This window comes from Triticum aestivum, chromosome 5D (assembly GCF_018294505.1).
Source record: "Triticum aestivum cultivar Chinese Spring chromosome 5D, IWGSC CS RefSeq v2.1, whole genome shotgun sequence".
NCBI classification, from domain to species: domain Eukaryota; kingdom Viridiplantae; phylum Streptophyta; class Magnoliopsida; order Poales; family Poaceae; genus Triticum; species Triticum aestivum.
The window spans coordinates 400,199,105-400,209,790 of record NC_057808.1 but is presented as its reverse complement, the minus strand read 5'-3'; the positions used below and the strand labels follow the sequence as shown (position 1 = coordinate 400,209,790).

The 10,686-nt window shown below is 41.2% G+C and overlaps 1 protein-coding gene across 3 annotated transcripts; it reads left to right on the top strand.

The window, feature by feature from the left end:
* The first annotated feature begins 7,628 nt into the window (after window positions 1-7,628).
* Window positions 7,629-9,989, top strand: LOC123125133 (transcription factor bHLH137). Of its 3 annotated transcripts, none has more exons than XM_044545664.1 (8): window positions 7,629-8,023; window positions 8,129-8,269; window positions 8,386-8,451; window positions 8,563-8,631; window positions 8,735-8,821; window positions 8,936-9,076; window positions 9,246-9,387; window positions 9,617-9,989. In XM_044545664.1, exons 1-7 carry the CDS (start codon window positions 7,811-7,813, stop codon window positions 9,354-9,356), a joined length of 828 nt encoding a protein of 275 aa, XP_044401599.1. In that variant the 5' UTR covers window positions 7,629-7,810; the 3' UTR covers window positions 9,357-9,387; window positions 9,617-9,989. The 3 variants fall into 3 exon arrangements, with proteins under 3 accessions (XP_044401599.1, XP_044401598.1, XP_044401597.1); XM_044545663.1 differs by having other exon boundaries at window positions 7,638-8,023; window positions 8,933-9,076; window positions 9,614-9,989; XM_044545662.1 differs by having other exon boundaries at window positions 7,642-8,023; window positions 8,933-9,076.
* The last annotated feature ends 697 nt before the right edge of the window (window positions 9,990-10,686 follow it).

Sequence of the window (10,686 nt, the reverse complement as noted above, 5' to 3'; positions counted from 1 at the left end):
TTATTGCTTTTGTTTCAATAAAGTACCAAGTAAAGCCTTTGGGATCATGTTGGGTGATAGTTGATTTGATCTTGCTGAAAAACAGAAACTTTTGCGCTCACGAAAATAATTCTCATCTTCAAAAGAAGAGTGATTTTGAGTTGATTCTTTTTGAAGATGATTAATATACAAATTTCGCACGTGGTCCTAAGTTTTTCATAATTTTTGGAGTATCAGAAGTATGGTTTGAGTACAGATTACTACAGACTGTTCTGTTTTTGACAGATTCTGTTTTCAATATATAGTTTGCTTGTTTCCTAGTTTCTATGGCTTATATTGCTCAATATAAATTGTGGAAATGATATGATACAGTAGGCATTGTATGGAAACAATTATGAATCTTGTCTTTGACAGTACCAAAGTAAAATGGTTTGCTCTTTATCATACTAACCTATCTCACGAAGTTCCGTTAAAGTTTTGGGTGAGATGTCGATATGAGGAGAATAAGGAGTGACAAGACCCTAAGCTTGGGGATTCCCAAGGCACCCCAAGGTGATATTCAAGGAAGATCCAAGCAACTAAGCTTGGGGATGCCCCGGAAGGTCTCCCCTCTTTCGTCTCCAACAATATTGGTAACCTTACTTGGAGCTATATTTTTATGCGTCACATGATATGATTTTTGCTTGGAGCGTCATTTTCTTTCGTTAGGATTTACTTTCTGTTATTTATAATAATGTTTTGCAACTTTCTTTTCAATAAAAGTAGCAATGACAGCCTTTACCATGCTTATTTTGCAAGTATACATGTTTCTGTTTGAAAACGGAAAGTTTTCCGTTGTTGCAAAAATTCCCTAGAAAAGTCAGAACGTGATAAAATGTTGAAACTTTTTTGCAAAATAAGCTCTGATAAATTTTCTACAGGGTGGTAAATTTTCATAATCTTTGGAGTTTAAGAAGTAGTGATACTCTTGCATTCTTTAGACTGTACTGTTTTGGCAGATTGCTGTTATGTTTGGATTGTTTGCATATGTTTGCTTGTTTAATGATTCTATTTGAGGATAAGAGTGTTAAATATGCAGAGGCATTTAGTATGGAATGTTGAATAATAATTTTATTGATTTTCTACAGTAGTGAATGATAAGATTTTTGCATTGGTTTATACTAACTTATCTCACGAGTTCTTGTTGAGTTTTGTGTGGATGAAGCTTTTGAGATTTAGGAAAACCGTGATATGAGAGGAATTAAGGAGACACAAAAGCTCAAGCTTGGGGATGCCCAAGGCACCCCAAGATAATATTTCAAGGAGTCTCAAGCATCTAAGCTTGGGGATGCCTACCTTTCTTCAACAATTATCGGTTAGTATCGGTTGAGCCTAAGTTTTTTTGCTTCTTCACATGATGTGTGCTATTCTTAGATCTGAAAGTTTTTGCTTGTTGTTTTAATAAAATACTTAGATCTAAAAGTTTTTAAATAAGAGAGAGTCCACAATTAGCTACCTGTTTACTTAACTACTCGCTTGATCTTCACTTATATCATTTTGGAGTAGCTTGTCATTTACTCTTGTGCTTCACTTTAATCCTATGAGTAAATTGTTGAATAAATTGAATGTCATGAAGTTGAAATCATATCATGCCTAGTCGTAGCTTCACATTGGGTTTAGAAAGTGAAATCTTTTGAGGCTTGACAGTCACAATATTGGTCATACAAGCAATTCATGAATGATTAGTAGAAGGAAGAGAACTTTCACATGCAAATACACTATCTTGGAAATTTTTTGTGATTGTGAGCCCCATAAAAATATTATATGCCAAAATTGTTGACGTTGGACAAGGAAGGCAACGTAATGATTTATGTTTGTTCATATACACATAGAAGTTATATTGTCATAGATCCTTCAACATGTGGTGCTTGCCCCCCATCTTTGCTAGCCAAAAATTCCGCGCCAAGTAGAGATACTACTTGTGCATCCAAAAACCTTAAACCCAAATCTTATTTTCAAGAGTCCACCATACCTACCTAAGGATTGAGCAAGATCCTTCAAGTAACTTGTCATCGGTGCAATAAGGCAATAAAAATTGCTTCTAAAAGTGTTAGATCATTTAGTGTAAGAGAAAATTAAGCGTTGTACGAACTTGTGATGGCAAAGAATAAAAGCGACAAACTGCATAATAAAGGTTGCTATCATAAGGGGCAATATAACGTGACGTTCTTTTGCACTAAGGGGTTGAGCATACAAACAAAAAGCGCATGGCAATCTCTGCTTCCCTCTGCGAAGGGCCTATCTTTTACTTTTTAGTATTTACTTTTATGCAAAAAGTCAAATTATTTCTCTCTATTCCTTTTTATTTTTCTCTTTTGGCAAGCATCATGTGGTGAGGAAGTGGGTTAGACTTAAATGTGCATAGTTTGATCATGCTAGTTGATTCTTGTTCCCATAAATTGTTTGATCACAAAATCCCTATGCATAGGAAGTGGGTTAGACTTAAATGTGCTTGCCATCTGCTTCATGATGCTCTCTTTGTGTTTCAATTCTTATCTTTTATGTGAGCATCATTGAAATCATCATGCCTAGCTAAAAGGCAATAAAGAAAAGCGCTTGTTGGGAGACAACCCAACACTTTTACCTACTATTTTTGTGTGTTCACATGATTATGCTACTGTATTGATCATGTTTTATTGCTTTTGTTTCAATAAAGTGCCAAGTAAAGCCTTTGGGATCATGTTGGGTGATAGTTGATTTGATCTTGCTGAAAAACAACAACTTTTGCGCTCACGAAAATAATTCTCATTTTCAACAGAAGAGTGTTTTGAGTTGATTCTTTTTGCAGAAGATTAATATAAAAATTTCTCACGTGTTCCTAATTTTTTCATAATTTTTGGAGTAGCAGAAGTATGGTTTGAGTACAGATTACTACAAAATTTTCTATTTTTGACGGATTATGTTTTCAATGCATAGTTTGCTTGTTTCCTAGTTTCTATGGCTTATATTGCTCAATATAAATTGTGGAAATGATATGGTACAGTAGGCATTGTGTGGAAACAGTTATGAATCTTGTCTTTGACAGTAGCAAAGTGAAATGGTTTGCTCTTTATCATACTAACCTATCTCACGAAGTTCCGTTAAAGTTTTGTGTGATTGAAGTTTTCAAGTTTTGGGTGAGATGTCGATATGAGGAGAATAAGGAGTGACAAGACCCTAAGATTGGGGATGCCCAAGGCACCCCAAGGTGATATTCAAGGAAGATCCAAGCAACTAAGCTTGGGGATGCCCCGGAAGGAATCCCCTCTTTCGTCTCCGACAATATTGGTAACCTTACTTGGAGCTATATTTTTATTCGTCACATGATATGATTTTTTGCTTGGAGCGTCATTTTCTTTCGTTAGGATTTGCTTTCGGTTATTTATAATAATGTTTTGCAACTCTCTTTTCAATAAAAATGTCAACGATAGCCTTTACCTACTCCATCTAGTGAGGAATTTGTTGTAATTCCTGAACCCACCATTGCGATGGAACACGTTGAGAATCCTGTTGGGGATGACAATGAAACTCCTGTATGGAGTAAGAGACAGAGGACCACAAAGTCCTTTGGTGATGATTTCATTGTGTACCTCATGGATGACACACCCAGGACTATTTCAAAAGCCTATGCATCTTCAGATGCTGACTACTGGAAGGAAGTTGTCTGTAGCGAGATGGATTCCATCTTAGCTAACGGAACCTGGGAAATCACTGGTCGTCCTTATGTGTGCAAACCTGTAGGATGTAAGTGGGTGTTCAAGAAAAACCTTAGACCTGATGGTATGATTGAAAGGTACAAGGCACGGCTAGTGGCTAAGAGTTATACCCAGAAAGAAGGTGAATACTATTTTGATACTTACTCACCTGTGGCTAGACTGACCACTATTCGGGTGCTACTATGACTGGCTGCCTCACACGGTCATCTCGTTCATCAAATGGACGTTAATACGGCTTTCCTCAATGGAGAGTTGAAGGAGGAAATTTACATGGATCAGCCCGATGGTTTTGTAGTACTTGGTCAGGAAGGAAAGGTGTGGAAGTTATTAAAGTCTTAAACATGCTCCTAAAGAGTGGTATGAGAAGTTCGAAAGAACATTAACTCCTGCATGCTTTGAAGTAACCGATGGTGACAAGTGTGTGTACTATCGCCATGGTGGGGGCGAAAGAGTTATTCTTTGTCTGTATGTCGATGACATACTGATCTTTGGAACCAAACTTGATTTAATCAAGGAGGTTAAGGATTTCTTATCTCGCTGTTTTGAGATGAAGGATCTAGGAGTAGCTGATGTTATCTTAAACATCAAGCTGTTGAGAGATGAGAATGGTGGGATTACACTGCTTCAGTCTCACTATGTGGAAAAGGTCTTGAGTCGTTTTGGGTATAGTGACTGCCAGCCTTCTCCAACTCCATATGATGCTAGTTTGTTGCTTCGAAAGAATCAACGGATTGCTAGAGATCAACTGAGATACTCTCAGATTATTAGCCCGCTTATGTATTTGGCGAGTGCCACGAGGCCTGACATCTCGTTTGCTATGAGCAAACTGAGCCGGTTTGTGTCAAAACCGGGAGATGATCATTGGTGTGCTCTTGAGAGAGTTATGCACTACTTGAAAGGCACTGCGAGCTATGGGATTCACTACACCGGGTATCCAAGGGTACTGGAGGGTTATAGTGACTCAACCTGGATATCTGATGCTGATGAGATTAAGGCCACAAGTGGTTATGTTTTCACACTTAGTGGTGGCATTGTTTCCTGGAAGTCTTGCAAGCAGACCATCTTAACGAGGTCAACTATGGAAGCAGAACTCACAGCATTAGACAGCCACTGTTGAAGCAGAGTGGCTTCGTGAGGTCTTGAGGACTTACCTATGGTTGAAAAACCAATACCCCCTATCCTGATGAACTGTGATAATCAAGATAAACAGTTCTAAGGACAATATGAAGTCCTCAAGGCATGTGAAGAGGGGACTAAAATCTGTCAGAAAATTGAGGAACTCCGGAGTTATTACGTTGGATTATATCCAAACATCGAAAAACTTGGCAGATCCCTTCACAAAGGGTTTATCACGTAATGTGATAGATAATGCATCGATGGAGATGGGTTTGAGACCCATCGCATGCATTGTCCACAGTGGTAACCCACTCTATGTGATCGGAGATCCCGTGAAGTAGAAGTGGGAGACAAGCTGTTGGTCAGCTGGGAGGAGAGTATCCCTGTGTTAATTATCCCACTCCGTGAAGATGCAATACTCTCCTGATTTGCGTGGCAAGTTGATACTTATCTTAATGTGTTCCAAGTGGCTTATTCGGGTAAGCAGAGATGTTGCCCTGCAGAGCATCTCCTGAGGAACACACCTATATGAATTCGACTCTTAACGTCGTAGTCTGTGAGAATTGGGTGCTCTCTAATAAATTCATGAAAGACCCTGGAGTATGACGTATACGCTCCACCCGCGGGGAAGCCTTGCGGCAGCCCAGTATCGGTCAAGAATTTATGTGAAACTAGTCTCGCAGAAAACTTGTAGTTCAAAGCATGGTCCCTATTCAAGTTGTGATCTAGTCTAGCATAAACCTCTAAGTGGGAGTTCAACTTTACAGTCTCCACTGAGCACCGGTATATAAACAATGATTTGGAACTAAATGATGAAATGTGCCAATGAGAGTTTGTGGGGGATTGTTGGAATTTGCTAGTGGGCTTTTGGCCCAAAGCCCAACTAAAATTCTGAAATTCTCTTGGCCCATTCATGCACACATGTGAGTGGTATGAGTGAGACTAAAGTTTAGTCCCACCCCGGAAGTTGAGAAAGAGTTGCACCTCTTTATAAGGTGAGCTCTTCTACCACTTGTATGAGCATGAGAAGAGGAGACCTACACAAGCGCTCCTCCTCCTTGCTCGCCACGCCTCGTCACGACGCGTTGTGCCACGCTGCGGGAATGAGCCGAGCCGAGGACAGAGCTATGCACGTTATCTATATTTTTGCTGCTCGGGAATAACAATAAGTCTTAATTAATAATTAATGGACACGTTAATTACTCAGCCGTTTCCGATCCTTTTGGATCATGGGGCTGTTACTTGGACGTGGGGTTTTCTCCCCGACCTACCCGGCCCGCATTATATAGTCAGGCAGACGTCTACCCTAGCCGCAGCTGCATCATATGGTTTCGCACCACCGTTCCAGAGCATTGCGGCGCCACGCAAGTCTTCTCCATCCCTCCTTCCGGCATGCACCGCGAGAAGGGACAGCAGGCCTCCGGAACCCCGCTTCTCGTGATCCTGTACGGGAGAGGGGCGATCAGGTTTTTGGGGAGCGCACTCGCACGACTGCTAGCAGCGACGACTTCGCCAACGACGACTTCTTCCCCGACCTCGGCAACCTCATCCTCAACGACATGGGCGACAACGTCAACGCCGGCGGTGCTGCTCCCGCTGCACCGTATGTGATTCTATCCTTTTTGTTCGAGATCGTGGTAGAATTCATGTTTTTAGTATGTGCCATAGATGTGATCTGTTCATCTATTATGCTAGTTCGCATGATTAGTTTAATCTCTGCTAGTGCTGTCATGATTTATCTTCTGTTTATTCGGATTAAATCACGTAGTAATTTGCTCATATTTTCAACATCTTATCGCACCTTTCTTATAATAATAGTTTACAGAGGAAGTACAATACACTAGAGGAAAAATCCCTCCCCAAATTGTGCGTGTACTGTTTATCGCACACGACCTCGCTATGTAGAAATAGCCAATTTCCATTTTAAAAAGGAAGTTCTAGTATTCCTTTCAATTAGTAAGTTAATTGACATACTCTTTATATTATAATAAGAAATAGTTGATTCCCAGCTGACTGAGAATTAGCGAAACTGTATACTTAATCCTATTTCATCCAGACAACCCCCCCTCCTTCTGATCAAACTACAATTCCCAGGAAAGTACTATCTGCATTCTGCAATGCGGTCAAAACCACAAACGGAAAGAAAATTAACACGTGCCCGGCGACTGACATGGATGGAAGCGGTAGTATTCTCACCGAGAAGACTCTTTTGACTACCGTCCGAAAAACTCTGTCACAGCACTTGAGTATTATGTAGTTAATACTCACTGTCATGGGGGGTTTCAGGCTTTCAGCTTGCAGTTATTGATGCAGCGACTTTATATGCACAGAACAGTGAGCAGGTTATCTTTTAGGAGCACTTAATTACCTTTGCAGGTTATGTCTCAGAAGGTAGCTAGATTTAAAGTCAGAAGCTTTTCTCTGGGACAAGAGGATATCAGTAGTCAATTGACCAAGCTAATGCACGTACTTAAACAAATTATCTCTTTACAGAGGGAGTAATTTGTAGGGAAAATGCGTAGCCTGTAGCCAAAGTAGGAAAAATGTGTTGTGTGCTTCCACACTCAGCTTGGGAGACAGAAAAGAGAAAGGGGCTCCTACCTATCAGATTAAAACACCCCAGCCCCTCCCCCACCCCACAAAAATTTCCTAGTATCAACTAAACTCATATATGATGGGCATCTCCTCCATTATTAATTCCCATCCTACAACAAGAGACATGGGGGCCCTTTCTCAACACTGCCCACACTGCCATCTTCTCCATTAATAGAGATGCAGTGATGATTTGGTCTTATCATGCAACTCTCCCACCTCCTCCTCTCTCTCTACCATTATACCCCTCCCCAACTTTTATATAAACCGGCAGCAGGGACATCAAGGAGCCAAAAACTTTGTTGGCCCTTCTCTGAACCCCTCCTCCTTGCCAAGAAAACCTCATCTGCAACACAAGGGGTAGCTAGCTAGCTAGTGGCTGTTGGGAAATGGCAGGATTCTCACACCTCCCCCAGCAGATGGAGTATGGCCTCGCCAATGCCGGCAGCTTCTTGCTCTGCCATGGCAACCCTGAGGATGCAGCCGCCTCACTGGAGGGCTCGTCTGGTGTTCTTGACACTCCTCTTGTGGCCACTGCTTCTGTGGAGAAGAAGAGGAAGCCCAAGGAAGACACTGCCAGCCTCAACTCTGCCCACTCCAAGGTACTCCATAGCATATATGGAAGCTTCCATGATTGTTCTGAAACATATTTATCATTATTGCTGTTGCTTATGGATTTTCCTGTTTGTGACTGAAAAATAATTTAGGAAACCAAGGAGAGTACCAGGAAGAGGGGAGGCAAAAAGCAGGGCAAGGAGATGGATGAGGAGGAGGAGGAACCAAAGGGGTACATCCATGTGAGGGCAAGGAGAGGGCAGGCAACAGATAGCCACAGCCTTTCAGAGAGGGTACTACTGCTCTTCTTCACTATCTTTTCTCTTCTGTGGTTGTAGCTATCTTAGCTTGGTTTTTGGGGCCTATTTTTGTTACTCATATGCTGTGGCATTTTGTTTTCTTGCTTCAGGTGAGGAGGGAGAGGATCAGTGAGAGGATGAGGATGCTGCAGTCCCTGGTCCCTGGCTGTGACAAGGTTATAAGTTAGTTGACCACTCCTAATTAGAATCACCGCTGCACTTGAAATAACTTGTTGTGCATGGGGTACTAACTTTGGAAGGAAAAATGTGCACTGATTTGTGTATAGGTCACTGGGAAGGCTCTCATTTTGGATGAGATCATCAACTATGTGCAGTCACTGCAAAACCAAGTTGAGGTACCCAAGTTAGAAAAAACTATCGACATTTATATATATAGGAAAGGCACTCAAGCCTTGGAGATGTCCTCAGTTAATTAACAAGTTCTCATTTGTCATTCAGTTCCTGTCCATGAGGATTGCTTCCCTGAGCCCTGTGGTGTATGGTTTTGGCATGGAGAGTGGGGCTGCCTTCAGTGACCAATCACAAGTACGGGGAAATCAATATGCTCGAACATATATATTCATTATGATAGACCATATATTTCTTATCTTTCTGATTCAAAACTTACACATTTTGGAAATAACTTTGTTGTTTCAGAAGATTGAAGGCATGTTCCATGACGCAGCGGCATTGCCTACTGGTCCTCCCATGAACAGATCATCTAGCCCAGCTCCATCTCAGGCCATGATGGACACAGGCACCTCCTCCTCCTCCCCACCCTACTCACTTCAAGGCACCCAGGTTTGGCCATTTCTCTCTCTCTCTCTCTCTCTCTCTCTCTCTCTCTCTCTCTCTCTCTCTCTCTCTCTCTCTCTACATGATCGATCATTCAGGACCCAATTCCAAAGCACTGTTCAATGTACATCCCTGCCGTGCTGATGAGGCTGCCCATGTGTGCATGATTTTCCAGGACAACGGCAGCAGCAGCAGCAGCTACATGATGCAAACAGTAGGTGAGCCAAGGCACGAACTGTTCAATCAAGTGATGTTCAGTAACTACATGTGCTCCTTCCAGCAGTGAAAGGGAGGACCCTACATTTGACAACGTCTAGGTAAAGTGATATGATTCTGCACTTAAGTTTCAGTAAAAGTAGGCATCATACCACTGTGGAACTAAAATTAATTACTAGTAGCATCCTGTGCAATGCACACATCTTTGTGCAATATAAAAATAATAATACAGTACTTGATACTCAGATTAACTTTTTACCCAGATGATTAGTTCTAATCTGATTTGTATATATGCTCTCATCTCTCTCTCTTTGCGTTTGTGATTAGCAGGGGAGAGGAAATAATGCTGGCCAGGGTGGTGATTGAGTTGAAGCACCAGATGAGTTTGAGATGTTGGATGATCTAGTGATCCATCCCCTTGTCTGGTGGCATGCATGCAGCAGTAGAGATCAGTGAAGTACTAGCAACTAGAGTTATTAATTGATTAGCAGTAGAACCAGAGAGGCTTGTGTTGTACTAGTAGCTAGCATCTTTCCAAGTGATATGCCTTGCCATCGCCCGTTGTACTCTACTAGCTTAGACAAAAGATGTTTATGATTGGATCATTTGTTTATATAAAAGAGGGCCATTTCTGCTGTGACAAAACACAATTGACTCTTGGACAAAAACAGTCTCAGTTCATCTCACTTCTGAACATACAGTATGATCATTTCAGCGCTCTAATATTTACATGCACCTAGCTACTTGTAAAGTTCCAGTATATATACTAGTATCATTTTACGCGGAAATACCCAGTGTGTCTCGGGTCCCAATGGACCTGGATTGGAAAAACTAATTTAGTATATTCAAAGAGTCAAAAATTCCTTCAACCTTTTGGAATCAAACATGATCTGGTATTACACCTCGTGGAAAAGGTTCCGCGAGGAAATAGCTTCGACCGGCTCCACTGCTAAAACAAAAATAAAAAATTGTGAATACAAAAAGCGTGATTTTTTATAAGGGAAATATATTAATATCGTGAAGATACCAATTACACCCAATCTCTGCACCAACATGATGCCCAAAGACATCAAGAATGCACACAGCCAAGAAAAAAATAAAAAAGAGAGAAAGAGAAAACAAAGACCCCATCTTGGTGATGAAACTCGCAACAACAGCACTCTAACCACCACCGAAGACAACACCCGAACCACAAAAAGATTCTCCAAAAGCAACGCCTCCAAGAAGAAAAAATCCACAAGCGTTGTCGTCGTCCGATCGATGCAAAAGCGTGAATAGTAACCTTTATATAGTGTTGATTTTGTTTTTGTCTGCCCAGAATACCATGAAAGTCATTCATTCGCGAAACTTTTCACGCGAGTGTAACACCTGATCATGTTTGATTCCAAAAAAAATACAGA

Excerpts from the sequence above, each read along its gene's own strand:
- LOC123125133 (XM_044545663.1), top strand. The coding sequence starts at position 7,811 with ATGGCAGGATTCTCACACCTCCCCCAGCAGATGGAGTATGGCCTCGCC. Across the intron at positions 8,452-8,562 it reads TGGTCCCTGGCTGTGACAAG|GTCACTGGGAAGGCTCTCAT; the intron begins GTTATAAGTTAG and ends ATTTGTGTATAG. Across the intron at positions 8,822-8,932 it reads CCTTCAGTGACCAATCACAA|AAGATTGAAGGCATGTTCCA; the intron begins GTACGGGGAAAT and ends TTGTTGTTTCAG.